Source organism: Halichoeres trimaculatus, unplaced genomic scaffold (assembly GCF_033239565.1).
Source record: "Halichoeres trimaculatus isolate MK-OKI-2021-1 unplaced genomic scaffold, fHalTri1.1 fHalTri1_scaffold_1, whole genome shotgun sequence".
Lineage (NCBI taxonomy): Eukaryota > Metazoa > Chordata > Actinopteri > Labriformes > Labridae > Halichoeres > Halichoeres trimaculatus.
This window is the reverse complement of record NW_027437179.1, coordinates 14,915,345-14,940,842: the sequence shown is the minus strand read 5'-3', so window position 1 is coordinate 14,940,842 and position 25,498 is coordinate 14,915,345. Positions and strand designations below refer to the sequence as shown.

The window sequence follows — 25,498 nt, the reverse complement described above, 5'->3', positions numbered from 1 at the left end:
TAAGATCTTATCCGCAAAGAAGTGGAAATGCTGCATAAAATGTTGATAGAAAGTAAACCAGATGTTTTGCCATTACTTCAAAGTCTGTATTTAATCATGCAACTATGAAACCATCGATAAAACTGTAACATTTTGTGGTATAAAAATATATCCTCATTTTAAATGTAATACCTGCAGCACTTTTAAAACAGTTGTTAAGCCTCCCATTATGTGTCATCAGCTCTTCTTTGAACAACACTGAAAACATTTGTGAACCAGAAGACCAGTTTCTGGAGTTTAAAGTCAAATGTTCTCTCGTTCTTTCCTTTTGGAGGATTTCAGCTGCTCAACAGCTCAGGGTCTCCTTTGTCCCATTTTTCATTTCATGATGCTCCAAATGTCATCATCACCTGGACTTCTCTTCTACGGAGCCATGCTGTTGTAATCAGAATGTAGTTTTGTCCTTATCTCACTGAAATATGTAAGGTCTTCCCTGAGAAAGTTATCGTCAGGATGCAGTGTTCAATGAATGATTTCTAAAAAGAAAGTCAGATTAGAATTCTCAGACCACTGCTTCCCTTCAGTCTATTTTAAACAGATCAAGTCCAGAGAAGTCTCTGGTTTCCTCTCTGCATGCAACAGTTTAACCTTGTGTATTTGTGGATGCCGTGATGAACCCTGTTCACACTCAATAGTTTTCTGAGTGATTTTGTGCGCAGGAAATAATTTTCTCTACAGAGTCTTGTCTGTTTTAATGCAGTGGTGCCTGGGGATCCCACCCATCCAGTGTTGGTTTTGATCCTTGTCCCTTTTGAGCAAAATATAATTGATGATATCATGTTCTTCAGATGATGAAAACCACTGATTCTTTGCATTTTCATTCTGAGGAAGTTAAAGTATGTGCTCACGCGGTCTCTCTCAGAGAGGTTAACCACTTCCCTTCTTCCCTTCTTTCCTTCTGAGAGACTTGACCTCTCTAGAGTTTACTTTTAATACTTCTGTTTGATCATGTGACTAACCTGTTGATCATTTATCTTATTGGCTTTTTTTTTGTATTAACACAACCTTTTCAGTGTCCACATCCCAATTTTTTAAAGCGTGTTACAAGAGGTGTGAAAAAATATTGATACAGCAATATATTGCAATACTTTGACAAAATAAAAATTCACGTTTTAGGTGAGTTGGAAGTTTGATATGTCTTCCATACCTCCAATGTGGTAGATGGCGCTGAAGAGCTACTCTGCTGCATGTTGCTCATAAACTGTATAACTTTTAAGTACATTCAAAATATTTATTTCCTAAACTTGATGGTGTGGGTTTTTATGCCGTTAACATGAATGTTTTCTCTCTATTCTTAGATAAGTTAGTTTAAAATCATTGATTCATTCATTTTCTTAAAATGAATAGTGGCTGGAGCAATTCCCAGCTGTCATTGGGCGAGAGGCGGGATACACCATGGACTGGTCGCCAGTCAATCACAGAGCTAACACAGAGACAGACAACCTTTCACGCACACACTCACACCTAGGGACAATTCAGGGTGCTCAATTAACCTGGTGAATATGTTTTTGGACTGTAGGAGGAAGTTTAAAATCGTTTCAGTTAAATTTTTACAGTGTAGTAGACTGATAAAATAATAATCATAGTCATGTTTTGAGCGGTGAGTGTGAGCATAAAAGGTAGTCTGTCTCTGTCTCAGCCCTGTGATTGACCAGCGATCTGTCCAGAGTGTATCCTGCCTCTCGCCCAATAACAGCTGGGATAGGTTTCAGCCACCCACGACCCCGCACAGGCTAAGCAGTATGGAAAATAAATGAATGAATGAATGTTTTGAGCAACATTAGATTTTTGGTGAGTAACATTGGCATTTTTTAGTTTCACCGACTGACCATGTCTTTCACCTAATAATTTCTTTGTAACATGAGTTTAATGTCACAGTAGTTTAAGTGACAAACTGGATACATTTTATGTTTTTAAGTTCAGTGTATGAAACACTGCATCTGACTTTCTTTATTTCAGACACAATAAAATAGAAAAGTTGTTTTCAATCTAACAGTTAACCAGGTAGAATATCCCAATACATCACAATACTGTGATACCATGTTATTTTCATATTTTGACCCAAGTATTGTGATGCGTATCGTGAGGCTCTTGCTAATACTCAACCCTACTTGTTAAGCTGCATTTCCACCAAGCAAGCAGACCAGTTCGGTTTGTCTTGGTACAGCGCGCATTTGTGGCGTTTCCACTGACTTATACCGGGACAGATCCCCAAAAAACCGAGACAAGCCATCCTACTTTTTGGGATCCTTTTGTATGGGTGCCAGACTGAACCGATCCGCTCTCGGAAGGTGGAGCTACAACACTGCAGACCGTTGATTGCTCAAAAGAATCGTCACTTACCGTGCGACAGCGGCTGCATTTTTCCTGGCAGCACATAGTCTTCTCTGAAACAAAGCTTGATTGCACTTTGTAACAGAGAGCTAATCACAAAGAGGACGAAATGCTGCATGTCTTCCATCTATGCTCTTTGTTTACTTTGTTGTGTTTTTCTTCTTCGTTGGATTTATTAGCAGCGTACACTGTGTCGCGCCACTATGGCGTCACGCTATTGTTTAACAGCTGTGGCTTTCGGCATCTGGCTTACACACCGCCTACCAAGGGCACAGCTGTGGAAACGTAAACGGTATCAGGCTTAACTGTACCAAACCGTGCTAAACCATACTGAAACGAACCGCACTGCTTGGTGGAAGCGCAGCTTTACTGACCTCTAATTCAAATTTCACATGTATTTTTTAATAAAAGAATAACATTTTCAACTTTTGCATAGTACTGTGTTACTTTTCTGATCAAATACAGGCTTTAAATAATCGAAAACCATCAGCTTCTGTTTCATTAATTTTTTACACAGCATCCAAACTCTTATGGAACAGCAGTTTATCAACATAACAAGTGATGAGAGCTAAAGTTCTTGCTGAAAATCACACGTAGACACAGCTTTGTGTACACACTGACATATAGACACACACCACAGAGGTTTGAGCACTCATGCAGTTGTGCTCTTAAACACAAACACACATGTATACACATCAATGTAAAATACTCTCTTACACACACACCCACACACACAGAGTAAGCAGTAGTGTCATACCATGAGGCAGGTTGCGTGGGGGGACTGGAGGCGCCATGACACTGCCAACATGAGCTGAGAGGAAGGGGAGGGCGTCTCTGGTACCACTGTCCAAACTCCAACTACTGGGGGTGGTGAGGACTGCAGGAGGAGGAGGAGGAGGAGGAGGATGGAGAGGGGAAGGAGAAGGGGAAGGAGAAGCGAGCAGGGGAGCAGGATAAACTGAGCGTACATTTTAACATGGAACCTAACAGACTGTTCTTCATTAGCCGTGTCAGAGAGCTCGTACCTTTCTCAGCCACGGACAGGTTGGGGTCACTGCAGGGTTTACACGGACCAATCACCTGATGGAACAATGCTCGCTGGAGGTTCGTTGGCTACGTAGAAAAGTTGAAATGATCAAAACTCTGCAATCGAATGAGCGGTTAAATTTCACCTTTAAAGAGAGTCAAACAAAACTGAGGTTAATTTACTCACCTGTCCGTTCTCAGTGAGGTTGGAGTACATGGCACTGCTCGGTCTATCTCTGTGAGGCGGCAGCAGCATCAGCATCTCTCTGTTGTGTCTGTATTTGTCGGGCAGAGACGGAGAGCCAACTGCAGAGACGCATACAAAAAAAAAATTAACCAAAAAAACCCAGGACGGTAAGAAGTTAGTTTCACTGAATCTGAGCTGCTCACCTCTGATGGTGGAGGGGGTGGAGTTTATCATCTGAGAGGGAGCGGAGTGTGTGGAGCTCAGGCTGGAGGAAGAGGGGCTTGCCTGCAGGAAGAATTGTTTTGGGTGAGTAAATAAAAAATAAAAAGTGTCTTCATAAGATGATGTAATATCTGGGAAGTGTAGCTGTGTGAAATAAATAAAACATTTAACTGAAAGAAAAATTTAAAAAGACAAGGAAGATTTGTAAATGTGCGACCATGTAGAGACAGAAATGACGTGCCTTTGTTTAGATAAGATAAAGCAGGTCATTAAGTCAGTCCAACAATAGAAGAAAGTAACCTTAGATGACTTCTTGGGCCAGTTGTTCAAAGAATTTAATCTGGATCAAAATGATCCAGATTTGAAAATCCCATTTCTTGCTATCCAGGATCAGGTAATCTATCTCACTTTTATACCGGTTTTTCAGAGCAACATTGGATTGGATCACCCTGATCTGGATACACAGTTTTTAAGATTACCAAATCTGATGTGTTGGATTACCACTGCTCTAAATGGGAAAACATATCATAATGTTGGCTACCAGCTCTGTATAAAACAACAGGTAGAAGCGCCAACATGAGATCATTGTGGGCATTTTTTTTTTTTATTTTGAGAAAAAAAACAACATAAACATCCACTTCCATGTTTAATTTCTTATACGACCACTCATCTCATCCACATTGTATTTATATATATATATACATAAAAAATACAAAGCGGATATTTTGGAAATGTCTGATGTTAAGAAAAGAGACTAAATATCCAATACTTAGCAAAATAACCCCCCAAAAAAAGTTCAGGTTGTTTCTCCATCTGTGAAGGAGAGTCCAGCATTTTTAAGCTTTGCTTTTAGGTGGATCTCAAGTTTTTCTCTGATTTGCTGCAGTTTGGTCAGCTTGATTTGTTCTTCTGCTAGGAGTGTCTGTACTTTTAGCTTCTCTTTGTTTTTGCTTTACTATACTAAAAGGCTTCATTGGTAGCCTAACTTTATCTACTTCAACATCCAGTCAGTAAAAATGAAGCTTCTGCAAAAGGGCTGTAAGTTGCTGTTCGTCGAGAATCCGCTTGAGTTTGGCTGCAGAAATACCTGGAGTCACGTACACACCCAACCATAAAAAACAGACTTTTACATCATTAAAAAGCATTTTTACAGCCTGGTTCAAAAAACCGCTTGGGTCTTAAACGCTGATTTCACTATAGGTACACACTGTAGGGTGAGTGAATTTCTTTTTCTATCTCTGCGGTTTAGAAGTTATTAGGATCATTTGATTTTCCAATCAGAGGCACAGCTCAGGTCACGTGACCGCCAGGCGCCCTGTGGCTGCTCGAAGAAAAACTCACAACCGGCGTCATAGCGAATGTGGCTGCGTCCGCGGATTGGCTTCATTTCACGGTTTCAGGAACAGACAGGCGACGTCGCAGAGGCTACATCCATTTTTTTTTATACAGTCTATGACTTTATCACTGTAATGGTTAAACAAGTCAAGTGTAAATTACGAATTAAAGTATCAAAACTAAATTGTAAAAATGTTGTATTATTTGATCAAATCCTACTTAAAAGTTCTGAACAACACAAACTGAAGGTTTGATCCAGACTAAAACTAGGATTAGATTACGTGATCTAATCCGATTTGGAAATCCTTTCCATTTCGAACAACCCATTTTTAGAACTTTACCCAATCCGATAACCAAATCTGTTTACCTACTGGACCCTTGTGATTTGGTGCTACACAAAAAATAAATGAAAAAAAAATATATCTTGGTCTTTAAGGGGGAGGAGATGCTGTTGCCCTTCCAGTATGATGACAGGGAAAACACTGAACAGATTTACCAAAATCAGAGCAAGAGGTTAAATTTCAGAAGCTAACTAGCCTTTAACAGTTGTTCCTGTTTTTTCTTTCTTCTTCACATCATTTCACTTTATGTTTGTGCAAAAATGTTTTATTTCTTAGGATGTTTTTCTATCTCTGGGTATGCATTTGGAGAGAGCTGTGGACTGTTTTCCACGGTAGAGTCTCAGACTTTAGATAGCACTCTGTTGTTGATACTGTAGTTGAAGAGATTCACGCAGCTTTGATGGTAAGTTTAAGCAGGCGACAAAACTGAACAGAACAAACTGGGTTTGACTTGACCTGATTTTTTTCCCATTATTTTCTGAAGTGTTTCTTGGAGGCTGTTTTTCCCTTTAAGTGGAGGGATAAAGTGATATTCTAGCCTTCTTACTGACCTGCATTCGGTAGAAGTCCTCTGGATTCTCCACCACTATGCCGTCAGCCAGGATCAGCAGACTGCCAACGTTCCCCGCCTCACTGGAGTTGTGAGAGGAGAGAGAGGAGGAGGAGTTGCGCACTGGAGTCAAAACAGCAATGGGACTGAGGTAAGGGAAGGGGAGGAGGTAGAGACAGAGGACAGGGAGAAGGGAAGGTAGAAAGGAAAGGAAGCAAAAAGGAGAGAGAGAGAAAGAAGGAGGGAGGGATACAAGGGGAAAGGGCCGTGCAATGCAAAATACAACAAAAGAAAAAGAAAAAAGAACAGCAAACACCAACCAAAACATGCGTGACGTAATTAAGTAAGAGATAGAGGAGTAGGTGTTAACAAGATCATGCAAAAGGCAAGATGTGAGGTGGTTTAAGAGAAAAACAGAGAAAGAGAAAAGAAAGAAGTGGTGGATTTAAGAGAGTGTGATGTGAGCAGTCGACTGCTGAAGAAACAGTGAGAAAATCATTCATGAGAGATTCAGTGGATTAAACTAGTGCTCAGAGCTCAGACAGATGATGGTAGAAGACACACGTGTGACTTTAAAGAATCTCTCCAATTAAAAGATTTAAAGTGAAAGAAAAGTTTCCAGAGCTGAAACAGACGTCAGGGGAGACTCTTTAAAGGTCCCATATTATGCAAAAAATCACTTTATTAAGTCTTTCAGTGAAATTTGTGGATTTTTGGCTTTACTCAGCCCACACAATGTGATATTTAATGACAAAACCTGTTTAGTAGTGCTTGTGAATGTAAAATCCTGATCTAAAACGAAAAGCTGTTCGGATTTTGGGGATTTGCTGACGTCAGTGACTCCCTTTTTTGACCAATCAGGAGCAAGTCTGACCTGATTGGTCCACCGGAGCAGATACCCTGAACCCACTTCCCGCCCACTCCACTCCCCGCTGCTGGAGGGAAATCTCTCCAGCAGTGGGGAAGAGAATGCCAAAGTTGAAGAGCCATCACTGCTTTGTTTTTGGCTGTAAACAGCCACATAGTTCCATGCATAACCTTCCCATCTCGGGAGAAGACATGATTAAGTGTCTAGAGTTCATTTATCAAGGAAATGTTCCAGCTACACTCAGTAAAACTGTGCATGTGTGTGATAGTCACTTCAAGGCCGACTGCTTTTCCAACTTTGGACAGTACAACAGAGGGCTAGTGAATAGACTGGTCCTGAATTCAGGCGCATTATCAACCATCCGCCAACAAACCTCAGACCCTGGAAATGTGAGTATTTTAAACGCTGTGTGCTGTGGAGCAGATGTAAGAGCTTTTCCTCAGTGTCCCCCTGTCTCTGTGTTAGCTCCAGGATGCTAACTTTAGCTGCAGTTAGCCTGTTGTTTTAGCCTGTAATGTTACGGTAAACAAGCTTCGCTGTTTTCTAAACATTGTGCACTCAGAGCTTGTGGCACCGCTCTCAGTGACGTGGAAGAGCGGGGCGGTATCAGCGGTGGCTCATTTACATATGAAGGCCACGCCCACTAAATCAGACCGTTCTGAACAGAGGGGCTATGGGAGCCTGGAAACAATGCTGCTGTGCTTGATTTATTGGCTTTTTGGACCAAAACATGTTACTACCATTTCATGAAGACATCAATGATCTACATTAAACTGCAGAAAAGGAGCAGAATATGGGACCTTCAAAATGTGAACAGGATGTGGACTGACGAGAGCGGGCTATCCTACACTAAGAACAAAGCAGAGCGACCTCAGAGTTTAGCGCAGAAAAATATGACAGGCTTTTGTGCACAAAAGAACACTGAGCATTGTACATATAAGGAAATGTTTGTGTGAGGGTGTGTGATGCTGACCTGTGCCGGTGCATGAGTTTGAAGCTCTCAGGGCTCATGGGGCTGTGAGAGGCCAGGATTCCTCTGTGGGCTCCAGAACCGACCTTATCCAGACCAGGCAGACCCTGTAAGGATACAAAGATGCACTGCTCTGAGCATTCACACTGCAACACCAGGTCTGCGTGCATCATGAGTGTGTTTGACGGCACAACTCAAACCATTTAGACACATCATTTAAACAAAACACTTCCTTACAAATTAGGGCTGGGACGATATTTTCACTATTCTCAGGATTCGATTCTGTTACGTTTTATGGGGTGCTGATTTGATTTAAACTGTGATTCTTCTTTATTTATGATTTTTGCAATTTTTAGTTTGCTTTTTAAACACCAGACCATGTGAAAAAGTTAAATAATGAGGCAAATGTCTGCAGACTATGTCAGGAGCCATATTTTCCCATAAAATGCACGTCCCGTGAGTCAGAGAAAGAAAATTTGCTCTCTGCCGGAGAAAAGGGGTAACTTTTTCCATTCTAATTTATAAACAAAGACTGAAATAACGAATTTGAATTTGAGAAAAAAAAAAAAATTGGTGACAAAGAATCTTGAATTTGATACTGTCAAACAAAAAATACTGACATATCAATTTTAGATTTTTCCTCCCACCCGATACATGTACAGTATGTGTTAAGCGTTATGACTCAAAGCTGCAGCATTGTCTGAACAGATCATGTTTGATGTCTTCATCAAATTAAAACCAAAAAAGTGAAATACTTAAAGATGAAGAAAGTGAGATTTGCTGTTACACTTTAATGTTAGCTGGAAGCACAAAAAATCTTCTTTGAAGGAGCTCCTAATGAGCCTTCTCTTGCCGCCTTTGGCTGTGTTAATAAGAAGACCATGAACCCTCATGAAGAGTCAACATTGTGCTGTGGTGAATCAGGGTGAGCTTATTTTTCTGAATTTGTGTTTTTCTCATCATATTCCTCCTCTGAGGTCTGAGGTTTGAAAACTTATAATGAAACAAAGAGAACTCCTCTCTGTATGGATGTTTTTCTGCACTCACGTGGCACAAACTGCTCCTCATCATCTGGAACTGATCTATCAGCTTCTTGTGCAGGGGACGCATTTCAGGGTGCACCAGCTTCTCGTGCACGGCCAGGCCCACTCCCAGGATGTGAACCTGAGAGGAAAATAAATGCATTGGAAAAAGCCTTTATGGTGCAGAGGAAAAAATACTCATTGAGATTGAGCATTTGTTGAAATACATATTTCCTGTTTTCAGTTTTTGTTTATCGGAAAATTCCCTCACAGCATTTATCTTGTGTTCTCCATATGCTACAAATCCTGAAGTCTAATCAAGTGTTTATATTTCTGGTAAAAAAAAAAAGTTTCATTAGACTTCCTGTGAGCCACTTTAAGCTGACATGTCCACAAAAATGTCTTATATTAAGGTAGTAAAAGAAAAATTAAGCCTGAATTAATTGTTCATAAATAAGAATTATGTCTTAATACAAGAAATTGAACAATTAATTTTTTCTTACCAGACTGGCAGATTTTTTTATGAGTAATTCAGAGATAATTTGGTCTTAAAATCATGTAAAAGAAAATTTTGCTGGACTTGTGGCTCATTTTGGGTTTAATACGACATTTTTAATAACAATAAGACAGAATTGCTTGCTAAGATTTAAGTTTTGAAGTGAAAATAGAAAACCTTACTAATATCTCTGTAAATATCATTTATGTATTGTTGAGATGATTCATCATGACTTAAAATGGGGTTTGTGGAACAGATACTTTAAAATGTTGAGCGAACCCTGAATTCAATCTCACCTGCTCCTGCATCAGGTCTTTGAGCTGAGTGATCTTATCTGTGTCCTCAGGGTGGGTGGTGATGTACTCTTTATCAAAGAAAGCCTAGAAAAAACAAAAACATGGCACAAAACATTACAACATACTATGACCAAATTAGTAAAATCTGAATTATGCTCACAAACAGCTTGGATCTCTCAGCCTATGGAAACTTTACAGCACTGATGTGTTTACTTTTTGAAAAACATATCTACTTAATTTAGAGCAGGATCTGAGTTCACAGGATAAAATATCCTTTCCGTCTGACCTCTTGGTATCGTGCGATGCCTCCGTTCACGGCGGCGTCGATGACTCCGTTGAGCGTCATGCTGAGGAGGTTGATGTTTCCGTGCAGCTGCTTGTGTTGGTACTGACTGATCAGAGTCCGCAGCTCCTGGTTCTTGTTCTCCACCACAGAGATGGCATTTTCTAACGGACTGACCTCCACCTGAGACAGAAAACAAAACAGAGTACAAAGTGAGGATTACAGAAACAGGGATATGTTCACAGATGAATAAAAACTTTTAGTATCACTTTCTGTCTTTGTTAGCTCAGACATGGAAACACCTCATACAATTCACCCAGTTCTTCTGTTCCTTCCTCTCATAAGGGATTTCAACATTAGAAAAACTAAGGCCACTTCTACGCACACGTTTTAGGCTCTGGGTGACTCACAGGAGCAGACAGTTTAGACTCGCTCCAGCAGTGTTTCTCTCAGCACATGAATAAAATGGTCTATTGTCACTTGGGATCCACTTGGATTAAGATTCATCCTCTAGACATGCTATTTTTTTCTATAGACAGACTAAGACTGTTACTCGAGTCCTTTTCTGTCTTTTTCTGCATGTATTTAGAGCATAGAGCTGGAAACAGGGTGGGAAATGACATGTAGAAAAGGGGTCACAGATGGACCCGAGGCACACCACTTGAGAACGAACGTCATGAGAGGCACAACCTGCATCATTTTCATTTTTTCACCAAATCTCACTTTGCCTCTTTTTGTATCTTTTTCAGCACATTAGAAAAACATTTTATCAGCAAAAGAATTTTCAATTAGGTTATTGCAACTTAACAAATTTGTCAGAAGAGCTCATGCACAGACAATTAAAAAAATGTCTGATTAGACTTAAGAGTCACAATCACCTGACAAGTCCAGAAAATGTCTTATTTCAAGATAAGGAAAGACAGAAATCCTGCCTTCACTGCTAAAATAAATCTGACAATGTGGGCAGAATTTTTTTTATTATTATTATTTTTTTTAAGGTTCTTACAATAAGAGGCTTGTCTTTAAACAAGAACTAAAAAAGCATTTTTTCTACCTCATTGACACTTTTTTTAAGCCCATAACAAGAAATTCAGGTGTTAGTTTTGTCGTTTAATATCTGACAAATGAGACATTTTTCTGGACTTGTCTGGTGAATCTGACTCATATTAAGTTCAATGAGGCCACTCTCCCATAAAACATCAACACTGGCCCAGATTTAAGGTGTGCAGTCCTTTTTCCTTCACTTTCACAGAAGATGAAGGATTTAAAGGTTCAGAAATTCCCTCCTGTGCAGGCTGCTGTTGTAGAAGACACATTAAACTAATCACCTCCTGAAGAGTAGTTTCTGTGAAAGATTCACATGGTACCCAGAATTCATGAATACAAGTAGCTCTCCAGAGGTTTAAGAGGTTTAAGAGGTTGGTGGCTCCCACCAATGTGAAAAAAAAAACACACACAGGGGTTTATCAAGTTTGGACGTGATGTGTTCTCAGTAACTCACCAGCTCTCTCTTCTCCACCTCAAACCAGCGTGAAATACCAGGCAGAGGGTGAGTGAGGATCAGGGTCGTCCTCTCGATCCAGAGACTCTGAAAGACAGAAGAAAGGGAGCAGTGAGGTCATGAGTCATTATTGCAAAATGAGACACGATTGCTGCACCGAGATTCAAAGTGTTTGTCATGTTAACAACAGGGAAATATGTGTCTGTTCAGTAATTTCCTTTGCTATCGAACAGGAACACTGTGCATTTAAAGATAAAAAGCAGATAAAATAAGGCAGCAAAATCAGAATGTACAATAAGAAATACAGAATGTGTAAGGAAGGCAGACAAAACAAAAAGCATATAGTGAGAAGCGTGATCATAGCACAAGAGCTAATGCAAATATGGACTGCGCAAAAGAAGAAGAGCAATTAGCATTGAGACTCCGGTCAGCTCTACTGATGGCAGCAAGACTGAAAGAGTTTTTGAGTCTGAAGGATAGCCTCTGAAATGTTGAACTTGTAAGCCCATTTCACTGAGATTTCCCAGGTCACCTTGAACTCATTGTCTCTGTCTTTGGGTCCTTTGTGGAAAGGCCGGTCGTAGCGGAAGCGGCGTACGTTGTTGACCCGGTAGAAACTCTTGATTCGGTCAGGAACTCGGTCCATCTGGAGGACAGTGACACTTTCTGGCACTGGTGTGACCGCGTAGATCTGGAGGTCTGAGCCGAGGAGGGTTAAAGATACAACTGGATGGAGTGTGTATGGAGAGCGGTGCGTGTCTAGTTTGCTGTTGCCTGAACACACACTCTCGGACATGACAGTGTTGCTTTTTATTCTGTGTACGAAGGATACACTGAGCGTCACACTGCAGAATGGCTTCATCTGGCTGGTTTGGGTGCTGCATTGCGATGGCCTGTGGGAATTCTCCCAGCATCCTTTGCTGGAAAGCCTCCAGCCTCTCATAGTCATGGCCACGACAAACAAACTCCTTATTCTGGGATAAAGCCAAACAGAGAATCTGAATTTAAGCATCATAAGCTCTATAAAATCTTTTTGAACACTGAGACAGCTTTGAGGTGTCATCTTTATAATCACTGAGAAGATATGAGAACATTTCTGCAGGTGAAGAAGGAAACAAGTGAAACAAATCTGGAAATCTGAGCTCACTCTGAGGAAGAAGGGAAACTTCCTGCCGTAGAATCCCACTCGAAAAAACTCAGGCTCCAGACGCTGCTGCTCCATGATGTTGTCGTAATATGCTGCCTCCATTTTCTACACACACACACACACACACACACACACACACACACACACACACACACACACACACACACACACACACACACACACACACACACACACAGATAATATAAATGTGTTCAATCAACGTAGTTACTATATATATTTTTACTTTTAATGTGTATGTGTGTGTGTGTGTGTGTGTGTGTGTGTGTGTTTGTGCACATGTTTGTGAGTGTGTATGTGTGGGTACGCATGTTTGTGTGTGCGTGTGTGTGTGTGTGTCATGATGATGACTTAGCTCACCCGGATCCAGCTTAGACTCTGGTAGTCGTACAGTGATTCATACTGGAAGGCCAGCTCCCTGCACAGAGGGATACCAAACTCCCAACACTGGAACACACACAGTAACAGAAACAGACAGACAGACAGACAGACAGACAGACACACACACACACAGGCACACACACACACACATACAGGCACACACAAAGAGAGAAGAAATGTTAGAAAGGAAGCCACTGCCCTATTCACAATGTCAGCTTCACCCTCGTGCGCTAAGTAAGTGATCGCTTCCTGTCAGGGAGTTCATACTTTGCACAGGAAGCAGGTGCGCTCGCCCCTTCTTGAAAAACATTTGCCTAAATTGCTTTGTTTGGCTGTACGGTGTGGACTTAAGCACATGGGTTTTGGCTTCAATTTTATCAACACAATTAAAACAATAAAAGGAATCCATTCAGAAAGCATAATCACTTGCAATATCTGCCTTTTACTTTCCAGATGAGCTGAAGCAGTCATAAGGGTGATCCCATCTCTTTAGTGTAGTTTATTTTGTCACTGCAGCCTCTGGTACAGGGTTTCACAACATCACACCAATGGTCCTTAAATCTACCCAGCTTCATGTAAAACTTTATGTGTGTGATTCTCTGACATGATGAGTTTTCATTCACATGTATTTGTTATCTTCAGACCACATAGCCTTGTATTCAGTTTAAAAAACAAACAAAAAACATTGGACCAAGTCTGCACTTCTTCCTATAAGTTCAACAGGTGAAGACAAATAAACATATTAATATTATTCAAACATTATATTTATAAAAATATTGTAATATACTCAAATATATAAAAATCCCACTAGTCTCTCACTTTAAATACTGCAATAAACTAAATACTTAATCTTGCGTGTTTCTATATCTTAAAAAGTGTACACTCTGCCAGCACCCTGAACAAGCCTAAGAAACAGTTGTATTAGTGGTATAATTTACCCCTTTTCTCTCTCAGGCAGAGTTTTGGTAATCCAAATGGTAGGGCTACATTTCTGTAGTTTTATGTTAGCTCTTGAACATCCTCCAAAACACAGGGAAAAAATACACAAATTAGACAGGAAGCAATGATTTGGAGTAAAGAGTGATCAGCAGAATGTGTCAGTATTTGCTGTTCGACAGTCACCAGTTAACAGGGTCACACTTTTCTGGATACAGAAAACACCAGCAATACATTTTCTGTATTCAACCAGGCTGATCAAAGAGGTGATTTTGACAGGAATTTTTAGTTTTTATTTTGTGTAGTTAATGAAAAAGTTGGTTTGGAGCCGAGGTTGTAATCAATTATGACACTTACTCAATATACAGAGTAAATAATTACTGAAGGTTTAAATTAAAATGGTATATAACTGAGTCTTTTACCTTTGTCTTCATTAAAAACCCAATTTTAACTCTTCAGTTACTCTATCATGTTAATGCAGACTTGACGTTGTTGTATCATACCTGTAACCTAGCTGTGTAAAACTGTACTTCTAGCCAACTCTGCTTTGCTGAAAATCTACCAAAAGATGCTTCTGGAGGAGACAGTTATTGCACCAACTACAGGCCTGGCATGCTTACTGCAGCATTTTCAGTCCCTCAGTGTTTCTGTGTAAACGCAGATCTGTATCTCTAAGTTTTGTGTTTTGGGGTGAAACTTTGTCTTGTGAATGGGGCTTATGATTATCCTCTCCATACCTTCCCCTTGTTGAAGTAGTGAATGACTTTGCGGCAGAGCCCCTCCTTGCGGTGCCACTCTGTCTGAGCAGGATAGTGGAGGAACTCTTTGAGGGGCCGCTCGTCCCAGTGCAGCAGCTCCCAGTACAGCAGCAGAGTGAATGCAGCCTCTGTGGACAAAGACAGCAGAAAAACAACCGTCAAACATCCTCCAGCATACGTTTGTGTTAATATTCAAGGTTAGTTTGTACTGTACCGGTGTAGTTCTCAGCCTGAAGGTGCATATCACACAGTTTGTGAATGTAGCGGATATACATCTCCTCCTTGTTGATCTCGGACTTGTAGAAATTCTGTAAAGAATCAAAACAAACACAATTTTAACACATCAGCAATGGAATTAAAAAACAAAACAGTTTGTCATTTCACAGTAACTTTGATCAAAACAGATCCATTCTGGAAACCAGTCAACTATGGAGAGATGCTAGAGAGTTTCCCCTAGTATGGCAGCTAGTGCAGAGAACAACATCAGTAGCCGTATCGTCAGGGTACCAGATGATCAAACATTATTAAAATCCTGATAAAATCAACCAACACAAAAGCTTGTTTGGATATCACAGCATCAGAATCAACCCCCTCATTTTTATTTTTGACCAAGGAAATATGTGTTAGATGTATTTTCATATTTTGCTGTCTCTTTGATTGCTCTGCTGTGGGTGAGGGGAACAGCATTTAACCAAACTGTATCTGTCATTAGTTCAGGTATGATAAAAAATAAGACTGATAAATGTATCATCTATCATGTATTGTGAAAAAGACAATTTTAAACACTCATTCATGTTAAGCCAAACCCTCTGTATCAAGGCTTAAGTCCAAATTAAAAAGTGAAAGCTTTAACATTTCAAAAGTCATAGTTTTTTTTGCTGCAACTTACTAACTGTGTATGCACACTGCAAAAACTGAAATCTTTGTGGTGAAAAATATATCTTTTTGACTTAATATTAACCAAATTCACCTAGAATTTCCAGATTTTATCTTATTTCAAGATTTTAAAGTCCTGAATTGATGCCTGAATTGCTTGTGAAAAGTAAAAAACAATGAGATGATAAAAAGTTTCTCAAACTGAGAGATGATTCTTATTTCATGAAACTCTACAAATATATATTTTTCCTCTTTTTAAGCAATTACATCATCATTTTTGTATGTAAAAATCTTGAAATAAGACAAAATCTGGGTGCCAAGAGTTCGTTAAAATGCTGAAATTATGATGATACCAGAAAAAAATACAATATTTTTTTTACGTTTTAAACATAAGACATAAAACTTTGATGCAGCCTTCTATACTAAAAATGTTATAAATATTTTTCAAAGCCACATTTTATGATGAAAACGAACAGTGTTGATGTAGCAAAATGCTGGGGTTTCCAGACTTTTCAGTCTGTGACTCCAAAAACAATAATAATGCTGGAAATGGTTGCCCCCGGCCGTAGTAATACACAAATAGGCCAATCCAAAAAGGCAATAGTGAAAAAAAGGCTTATGACGATGCATTTATCTGATCAGTAGTAATTTAGACTACCTTTGTGCGCATATTGCTGTGTTTTTGAAATTATTCTGCCTCAACTGATTAGTGGCAGTGGGCGTCTTCAACAAAGAAATGTGGAAAACAGTTAAAAAATTACTATTAAACCTCCATGTTTTGGAATATTTTTATAATGATGGATGAAATATGGGATTGTAAATAGTTTGGGATTAGGACAGGACTAATACATCAAAGTGTAGTAAATCTCACCAGCAGGTTGACTGTGCAGCCGATCTTCTTGTTCTCTGTCTCATCTCCCTTCATACAGTCCCTAAAACAAAACAAAACAAAAAAAAAACACCTCTGTTATACATCAGTTACAAACAATGGAGTCCATCCTCCACTGATCACAGAGAGCCTCTGCTAAACAAACTCTGTATTTTAGTCTGTCCAACATGTCGGCTGAAGAAGTCTGATACAGGTTGGTTTCTGTTCAGAGAAAATTCTTATCGTCTTATTCCCTCTCATGTTTAAACACCAGGAAACTGCTGCTGAAAACTGTAACAATATCAGTTATATCAAATAAGCATCCATACACTACAGGCTCTGTGTGTTAGTACCTGTAGTCCAGCAGTCGCTCCATCAGCCGAGTGACCGAGGTGACAAAGGAGATTCCCGTCTCTCTCCACGTCTCCTGCTCGATCTTCTCTAGGAGGCTTCAAGGAAAACAGAGACACAGGTAAGATGATGAATCCACGGGTAATATCTTCTTTTCTCTGGCTGTGAGTGAAACGCCAGCTGAGCACCTCGCAGTAACTATACCAACGTTTAGAGATGCTGGAGCCTCGATAATGTGCTCCAAACTAGCTGATATAGAGAAGCAGAAATTTGAGATGTTGGATGTAAGTGTGACTAAAAGGAAGAAAATTAAGCTGTGAAGATGCAGAGCAGGAGACTGTGTTAGCAAGATGAGTCAGCAGTTTGTTCCCAGAGCCAAAAAAAATATTCCTCTGAATATGAGTTCATTATAGTGTTGCTTTTTGGTGAAGGAAAATAGATCATTTTGAGTTTAATTATATCATGCTTGATGCTAATTAGGTCAGCTCATTAACAGTTTACAGACTAATATACATTATACGACTTTGATAATAAAACAAATAGTGTTTTCTTCTTGTATTATAGTTTAGTATAGTTACAGGAACTGTTATACTTCTTTTTAAATGTGCTCATGACACATTACAAGTTGCAGGCTCATAGACAGTGTTACCATTTGGTTTTCATGAAGTTCGTCATCACTCTCAGACTCAAAACTTTATTACAGATACATTTTTAGTACTTGTCTTTCTGACAACAATTTTATCCAACCATTCATTTACATTTAGCAGACACTTATGTTCAAGATCACAATAACTGTTTTTTATCTGTCCCTGTCACTGAAAGATGGCCCTGTATTCTAATTTACTTAATTTTTTAAACTCTGTCTTCTGTTATTTTGCTGTCTTTGTGTTCTCAACAGTCTCTCTGAACTTGTTTCTGTGTCCCCGTCATAAACAGCGTTATAGAAATAAAGTGTGATGATGTCGTACCTGGGGTAGGGCCCAAATAGCTGGGTTCTAGTCCCGCAGCAAAGAGTGAGGCAAACAAGAGCAGTGTTAGAGCAGAAAAACAGAGGTAAGGTTGGTCTGATAGACAGGAAGAGAGAGGGGTGATTACAAAGAAAAAAATATACACTGGGTTATAGAAAAGAGACGGAGAGAGACAGAGAGGAGAGGGCAGAGGAAATAAAATTGTTTTAAAGCACAAAGAGAAAGAGAGAGGGAGCCAGCAGCGTTAGAGACTAACTCCAACTGTCTTACAGCAGACTGAAGAGCTCCCTGTAGTTCTCATCTCCTTTCCCTTCAGACACCAAACTGTCCAGCTTGTCAATCAGCTCAGCCTCCACCTGCAGAGACACACACACACACACACACACACACACACACACACACACACACACACACACACACACACACACACACACACACACACACACACACAAATACACATACAAACATTTAATCAGAATGGGTCTTCTGTAGTCCTATTAAAGGTCCCACATTGTGTAAAAATTAGTTCATTAAGCCTTTCAGTGAAATTTTGGGATCTTTGGCTTTCCTCCCAGCCCACAAAATGTGATATTTAATGACAAAACCTGTACTTAGAAGTGCTTGTGGACGTAAAATCCTGACCTAAAACGAGCTGTTTGGATTTTGGGGATTTGCTGATGTCAGCTATTCCCTTTTTTGACCAATAAGTAGCAAGTCTGACCTGATTGGTCCACCAGAGCAGATAACCCCAAACCCCCTCCCCGCCCACTCCCCTCCCTGCTGCTGGAGAGAAAACTCTCTGACAGCGGGGAGGAGAATGCCAAAGTTGAGGAGCCATCACTGCTTTGTTTTTGGCTGTAAACAGCCACATAGTTCCATGCAAAAGCTTCCCATCTCGGAAGAAGACAAGACTAAGTGTCTAGAGTTCATTTATCAAGGAAATGTTCCAGCTACACTCAGTAAAACTGTGCATGTGTGTGATAGTCACTTCACGACAGACTGCCTTTCCAACTTTGGACAGTACAACAGAGGGCTAGCAAATAGACTGGTCCTGAATCCAGGCACATTACCAACCATCTGCCAACAAACCTCGGACCCTGGAAATGTGAGTGTTTTAAATGCTGTGTGCTGTGGAGCAGATGTAAGAGCTTTTCCTCAGTGTCCCCCTGTCTCTGTGTTAGCTTCAGGATGCTAACTTTAGCTGCGGTTAGCCTGTTGTTTTAGCCTGTAATGTTACGGTAAACAAGCTTCGCTGTTTTCTACACATTGTGCACTCGAAGCTCGTGGCGCCGCTCTCAGTGTCGCAGAAGAGCGGGGCGGTATCAGCTGTGGCTCATTTACATATGAAGGTCACGCCCACTAAATCAGAGCGTTCTGAACAGAGGGGCTATGAGAGCCTGGAAACAATGCTGCTGTGCTTGATTTGACAAATCAATCAAAATCAGTAACATGACAAAACATGTTACTACCATTTCAAGAAGACATCAATGATCCATATTAAACTGCAGAAAAGGAGCAGAATATGGGACCTTTAAAAGCTGAGATTGTGTGTGTTCCTGTGAGTTCACTGACCTGTTTGAAGTTCCCGTTCTTGCGTTGCTCCCAGTCCATCATGTCGTGAAAGATGGGGATCATGATGTTTCGAACCTCCACCTGAGGCACCAGGGTCACTCCCAGGAACGGGCCAATCATACCAGGAATAAAGTGGATCTTATTCTCACCTACAACCAGAAAACGAGCAAAAAGGAAAAATATGAACCCTCTTGGACTTACAAACTCATACATTGCACGCCTGATGTTTGATGAATTAGAGAGCGTTTGGAGCACCATCTTTAGGCTTAAGATTAAAAAGGTGTTGAGGAAATCTCACCCAGATTCTGCCACATACTGAACAGCTCATAGGTCATCATCACTCGCATGTCACCGTACCTGGAGACAGACAGACAGACAAATATTACTTTCACTATCAAGTTCAAAGTTTGTTATATAGCCATGATAAAGGATGAGGCATTGAAACAGTTTGAGGATGAATAACATTTAATGATGGTGAAAAATAGCTCAGAAATATCTGTTTCTAGGGAAAGTGGTGATAAAGTTAAAGATCCATCAAAAGGGTTGCATCTTACTCTTTTCTTTCCACACAGACTATTTCCCTGCATTCACTTCTCCTAAAAGAGACTTTAACATGAAATAGCAGTCAGCGCATGTCTTTTTTTTTCCTTTTCTTACTCCACCCATACAAACCCCCCTGCCAGAGTCTACTGACTTATCAGATTTGTCTCATTTGGGCTCAAATTCCCACAGTTTTCTGAGCAAAATAAGAGCAGCTGTTTCTTGTTTTTAGTTTCAGTTTTAGTTTCTGCAGGAGAGGAGAAGAAAACAAGCTTTCTGCTCCTGAAGGAAATGGATCCCGAATGTGAGGGCAACAAGAGTGATGCTGTATAATTTTGGGGATGACAAGAAATTAAACAGTCAGTTGTCCCTGAGTGCAGCAGGAGCAGCAGCCTGAACTTGGAACTTGGCTTGGGCAACAGGTTGCCAGTTCAAGTCCTGCTGTGGACCAAATTTGGTAAATAATCTCACATTGCTGAGGCACAAAACCCCCAACTGCTCTGATGGTACCTTTCTGGCTCTGATTTCTCGCCATCACTGTATGTATGTGTGTGTCTTCTTCTCTGCTTTTCTTGTTTCTGTGTACGTGGTGACGTCAGGTGTCCGTGTGTGCTCTTACTTGTCTAACACCTTCTTCCTCTTCGCAGGACTCAGGTTTTCCAGCTGTAAACTGGGCTGGTTGATGTAGAGCACCGCCAGGCTGAAGTAGGAGTTCCATACCTGCTCGTACACACGTACACATGTACACACACGCGCACACACACACACACACACACAAGGATACACAATTGTATTACCAACAGAGGACTGTCTCTTGACGCTGACTGAGTGTGGACTTGTGTTTCTGCTCTATAGTCACCAGGAGATGAGTTGTGGGCTTGATTTGATTCCTGTTTGTGGTGCAGTGGCTCTTTCTTCATCTGGTCAATTACCAAATGAGTGTATACAGTTTATTTCTCTGACACAAATGTTCAAAAAAAGGAGAATGATTATATGGGAGTCAGCTCTTGCACTTTCCTCGGATGGTGCTTTATTTTTCTGCATCAACCTTAGTTTTAGTTTACAGCTGCCAAATATCTCCAAGTTCGAAATTTTAAGTTTTTGCTAGAATTGAATGATGACACATGACCATGGTAGAAGCTGGTCATCATTTATTATCCTCCAGACTTGCACAGGAACAGTCTTGTACTGACAGACTACTAAAATATACACATTACACATTCAGTTACTTTGATGAAATATCACATCAGCAGAAGTACAAGTAGCGGATTGTAAATGGACTAAATTTCATTAAAAGTACTGAGTAATTATTCTAAATCAGAATTAATGTGAGAACAACACATATTTAGGTCAAAGTTCCTGAATATTTAAGTTTACGTTTTGTTTTTATTCTGAGTTCACCATGAAGTTTCCTGTTTGCAGGACGGCTTGTTCTGATCAGAAACAGGTTTAGAGCTGACTTTGTTGGAAAAAGGTATCTGCTTTATCAAATCTATGTTTCGCTGATCAGTTTTTGACCTGAAGGACTATCCTGTGACCAGATTTGTTGTGATTTTAGCAGCATAAGCAATGTGTTCCTCCCCTCCTCTATGTCAGTTCACCTCATCAGTGGACCAGAGATGTCATCCAATCAGCTGCAGTCACACTGTTGATCGACAGCTTAGATCTTTTCTAGTTTTCTTTTTAAACTCAGTGACTGACATTTCTCATCAAGACACTGAAGTAGAAGTAAGTACTGGTTTAAATAAACAAAAAAAAAAAAAAAAAGTAAAAATACACAAAAAGCTACACTGTTGAGGTAACTTGGCTTAATGCAATGAGTCACTTTCACTCTGCTGTTACAACTTGACATCCCCACATGATCCAAAAACCTGATCAAGTTTTTTTCATAATAAAACAAAAAGGTTTTTATGCATGAAAAAAATCCAGATGCTCACTGCTTTTCCTGATGTTCACAATGAACTCATTCAGATCCTGTGTGCTGGTCAGATGAGCTATCAGCTGGCCTGGAGACCCAGGGTATGAACAGTTTAAACCACCAGCACAGGGGGCTTTGGACCACTGTTTTGGCCTCTCAAATGGCCCTGGTGCTGGATCTGGTTCAGAGTCGGTTCAACTTGATAAATGTCTCAGAACCAGCTTGTTCTGGCACAGGCAAAAGCCACCAAAGAGCCCAGTCTGTACATCGCTAAATATGTCTCCTTGCATGTTACATGCATTAGGCATCACCCGCATAGTTTAAATAAACACAATGAACCTGATAAAGATGTTTCTTTCTCACTGAAATATGCAAAATATGGGCTCTTACATTTTAGGTCTACACTTTTAAACTAACTTTCAGATGGTTCTGCTGTACCTTCTTTTTGTACTTTCAACTCAACGCCACACATCACATTTTATCTGTTGATCCACGGAGGAGAAGCTGAATGCTACCAGGCTCCAAGTTTCTTCATCAAAAGCAGGAAAATACCTGCCTTGTCAAAAAATGTTATAATATTTGCATCAAATGGAAAATAAAACCTACAGTAAGCAGTTTTTTTCTTCTAGCCCAGCAAGGTGTTTTTTTTCTAAAATGGTTTTCTGGTTTGGGGTCAGTTCTTTGGATGACAAAGCACAAAGAACTGGTTCTTGTGAGGCTCTGGCCCTGATCTAGCCCTGAAACTGGATCTTGGTAAAAAGAGGATAAGATAAGAGAAGGTGTTTGAACTTGTGGCAGCTGGCTGAGGGACAGTCACGTACCTTAAAGTCAAACTCAGCCTCTGTGAAGTTCTTGTGCAGAGCTGGAGACAGGTACTGAGCTGTGGTCAGGATGATGCTGCAGAAAGGAAACACACACAGTCACTGCTCCTGTTGTGTTGCATGCACACATGTTTTCAGATGTTTGTCAAATCTTTTCTGCGTCTTACTTGCTGGTGAGCAGCCTCATGATGTTCCAGTCTCGAGGGAAAATACTGAGCTTCATCAGGTTTCTGAAGACACACAGAATCTTCAACAAGAACTCCTGCAGAGGGAGGTAACAGAGGAGTCAGAGAGTGGCTTTCAGAGAGACGAGATCATCTCATTCAAAGCTCCTTCGTACCTTCAGCTCCTCTTTGCTCTGGAAGTTCTCCATAAGGTGCTGGAAGTGGATATCAGTCATCTGTCTGAGGAGGGACAGGAGGCAGGACACGTATTCTCCCTGCCAATAAGAGATCGGGGGACAAACGTGAGCTGACCACAGGGGCCCTGAAGCAAGGCTTACACTGTTCTGCTAACAAAGCATGGCCAGGTTTGTAAAAGAAAACCTGGCTTTGAACTGACACCAGACATCCCAAAACACTCCTAAACTGAGACAGGGACATATCTCAAGTCACACCTGGCCTGCCTTTACCTCCACCTCCAATAGTAGTTGTAATGTGTAAAAAAAAAAATGGAGTTGCATGTTGCATTTTAAGTTTCAATTTTCACCTTTTGAAAAAGTGAAACAATGTTTTCAGTGTGATGCCACACACAGGTTTGGATCTTTAACAGAACCAGTATTTATATTATTTCAGTCGTTTAAGTCATTTTCTGGCTGCTGACTAACAAGCCGAACAAGCTGCTTGTTTTCTTCTCAAAGAGGGTATTGTGTTCACGTATTTTTAACATGGCTATAAAGTAATAATACTTGATGTTCAAAAAATCCCAGAATCTCTAAACTGCTCAAAATGACTCTAAATAGTTCCAAAAACAGATGATCATAATGCGATCTTCACGAGTCAGCACAAGGATCTTCAAAACTGTTTTATGACATGTTACACATTACACAAGTTGGCGGACCTCAACCACCAAGGTCTACCCATAGTGCTGCTCTCAGCAGGCCTCCAGAAGGCTGGCCAATCAGACAGAGGGGGTTTGTGGAGTAGGAGTCTTAAAGAGACAGCAGCTAACAAAACATTTCAGACAGAGACTGAAATAAGGGTTTTCTTAAAACATCAGTGTAAGAAAAAGGAAATTTCGTGAGCTGTAAAGCATAAAGCTACCCCAAGGCCACCAGTGGGACTGAATAAAGACTAAAAAAAGAAAACACCCCCTCTTTAAATAAAAGCACCCAGTACTGGGAGAATTAAGTTCAGGTTTACAACACAACAATTTCCATAGAGTTTTTTGCAACATGGAAATATATAATCATAAAGCAGCGAACTGTAACTTCGGTCTATCAGTTTAACTTTGGCTTCCAACCAGAAGTTAAAAGCATAGCAAAGAGCATAGCAAAGAGAGACCAAGTAGAGACAATGATCTCTGCCCTGACAGGGGTTGAGCTAAAGGGAAAATCAAAACTAAAATCTGTGGATGACAAGATTAGTTTGTAAAACTTTTGAGGGAAGAAACTACACACAACCTCAGCAACCACACATAGAGCAAGTCACCTCTACAGTCAAAGTGGGATACAAACCGTTCTTGTCCTTAAACAGATACACTACAGTTGGGATGCAAAGATGGAAGAGAGAGAACTTAAGTTATGTATATACAGCCATGCAGAAAGGTAAAAAGAGGTGAGAAGGAGGGGGATGGAGACAGAAAAATGTTAAATAAGAGAGAAACAGAGGATGTGAGGCTGGTGCTGGATGACAGACGGGTCAGTGACAGGATGGATGCATGGATGGATGAGAGGAGGGCAATGTGGACGTCATTTAGAGTCTGATTAATATCAGAACATCACCTTTAAGGGGTTCAATTTATTAAAACAAGTTGTTATGATTTAAACTTGCCGATCTGAGTTAAATGATTGTTTGTTTTGTTGATTAAATAAACTTCCATCAGGATCGATTATTTTGAACTTTTAGTCCTTCAGAGCTATTGCCTGGCTCTCTGACAGACACAGAAACACAGAAGTGTGATGAGGGGGAGCAGGTGAGGTTGAAGAAGTCGTATTGTTAGTTACTAACAGTGATCTCCGCGGTGCACTGCGGACAGCGTTGACCCCTTACCGCCTCCTGCGATTGGCTCTTGCTCATTATTGACAGCAGGGTCTGCAGGAGGACGTCCAGCAGGGACTCCACCATCATCTCCACCTCCTCCTGCACCGATGTGTCCTGGGGGAAGAGTTCAGAGAGGAGAGAGGAATAAAGGGAACATTAAGGAAAGGGAAGTGGAAATTTGGGAGAAAGCAGAAATGGAAAAGAAGTGAAAAAAGAGAAGAGCAAAGGGAAGAAATGTGGTTTAGATTTCAGAGAGGCACCACTTTGAGGACCAAGAACACCAGATTTATCAGGGAGAATCTAATATTAATGTCTTATAAATAAAGTTTTTCATTTCCCAATCAGTGAAACCAATTAATAACATTAAGAAAACTTTTACAATGATTTTAATGCTCTTCCTAGAATAAACCCATCGAGTAGGAAACAACAATCAGGACAAACACTGACTACTAACCGGAAGTGATCCAATAGAGGACAGACATATGACAGTTTCAGTTTGGAGCTGACAAAAAAAAATCTCTTACTTTATTCTATTTTAAAAATCCACACACAAGGATGTGTACAACAAGGAAATATGTCATGCACCAAAAGTAGTCTCATGCCTTCTTGGTGCTGGGTTGATGTAACAAAGGGCTGGAGAAGTGTTTCCTGTCCCAGAGGAGCACATTTTTCC

General features: G+C 40.4%; 1 protein-coding gene across 4 annotated transcripts in view; it reads right to left on the bottom strand.

The window, feature by feature from the left end:
* Positions 1-25,498, bottom strand: part of LOC141798023 (dedicator of cytokinesis protein 3-like) — a 272,445-nt gene that overhangs the window by 7,676 nt on the left and 239,271 nt on the right. For 2 of the 4 annotated variants that reach the window (XM_074679790.1, XM_074679815.1), the window contains 27 exons: positions 24,793-24,939; positions 22,965-23,063; positions 22,792-22,886; positions 22,625-22,700; positions 20,505-20,605; positions 19,644-19,702; positions 19,346-19,494; positions 18,044-18,129; positions 17,774-17,800; positions 16,808-16,903; positions 16,458-16,518; positions 14,925-15,018; positions 14,690-14,838; positions 12,996-13,082; positions 12,618-12,722; positions 12,303-12,444; positions 12,003-12,169; positions 11,471-11,557; positions 9,973-10,152; positions 9,687-9,770; positions 8,920-9,036; positions 7,876-7,979; positions 6,036-6,117; positions 3,790-3,871; positions 3,587-3,705; positions 3,399-3,486; positions 3,131-3,250 (listed from right to left, as the gene is read on the bottom strand). In XM_074679790.1, the coding sequence (XP_074535891.1) occupies positions 3,131-3,250; positions 3,399-3,486; positions 3,587-3,705; positions 3,790-3,871; positions 6,036-6,117; positions 7,876-7,979; positions 8,920-9,036; positions 9,687-9,770; positions 9,973-10,152; positions 11,471-11,557; positions 12,003-12,169; positions 12,303-12,444; positions 12,618-12,722; positions 12,996-13,082; positions 14,690-14,838; positions 14,925-15,018; positions 16,458-16,518; positions 16,808-16,903; positions 17,774-17,800; positions 18,044-18,129; positions 19,346-19,494; positions 19,644-19,702; positions 20,505-20,605; positions 22,625-22,700; positions 22,792-22,886; positions 22,965-23,063; positions 24,793-24,939 (2,803 nt within the window). The remainder of the gene's footprint in view (positions 1-3,130; positions 3,251-3,398; positions 3,487-3,586; positions 3,706-3,789; positions 3,872-6,035; positions 6,118-7,875; positions 7,980-8,919; positions 9,037-9,686; positions 9,771-9,972; positions 10,153-11,470; positions 11,558-12,002; positions 12,170-12,302; positions 12,445-12,617; positions 12,723-12,995; positions 13,083-14,689; positions 14,839-14,924; positions 15,019-16,457; positions 16,519-16,807; positions 16,904-17,773; positions 17,801-18,043; positions 18,130-19,345; positions 19,495-19,643; positions 19,703-20,504; positions 20,606-22,624; positions 22,701-22,791; positions 22,887-22,964; positions 23,064-24,792; positions 24,940-25,498) is intronic. The other 2 variants (XM_074679807.1, XM_074679799.1) reach the window with 2 other exon arrangements.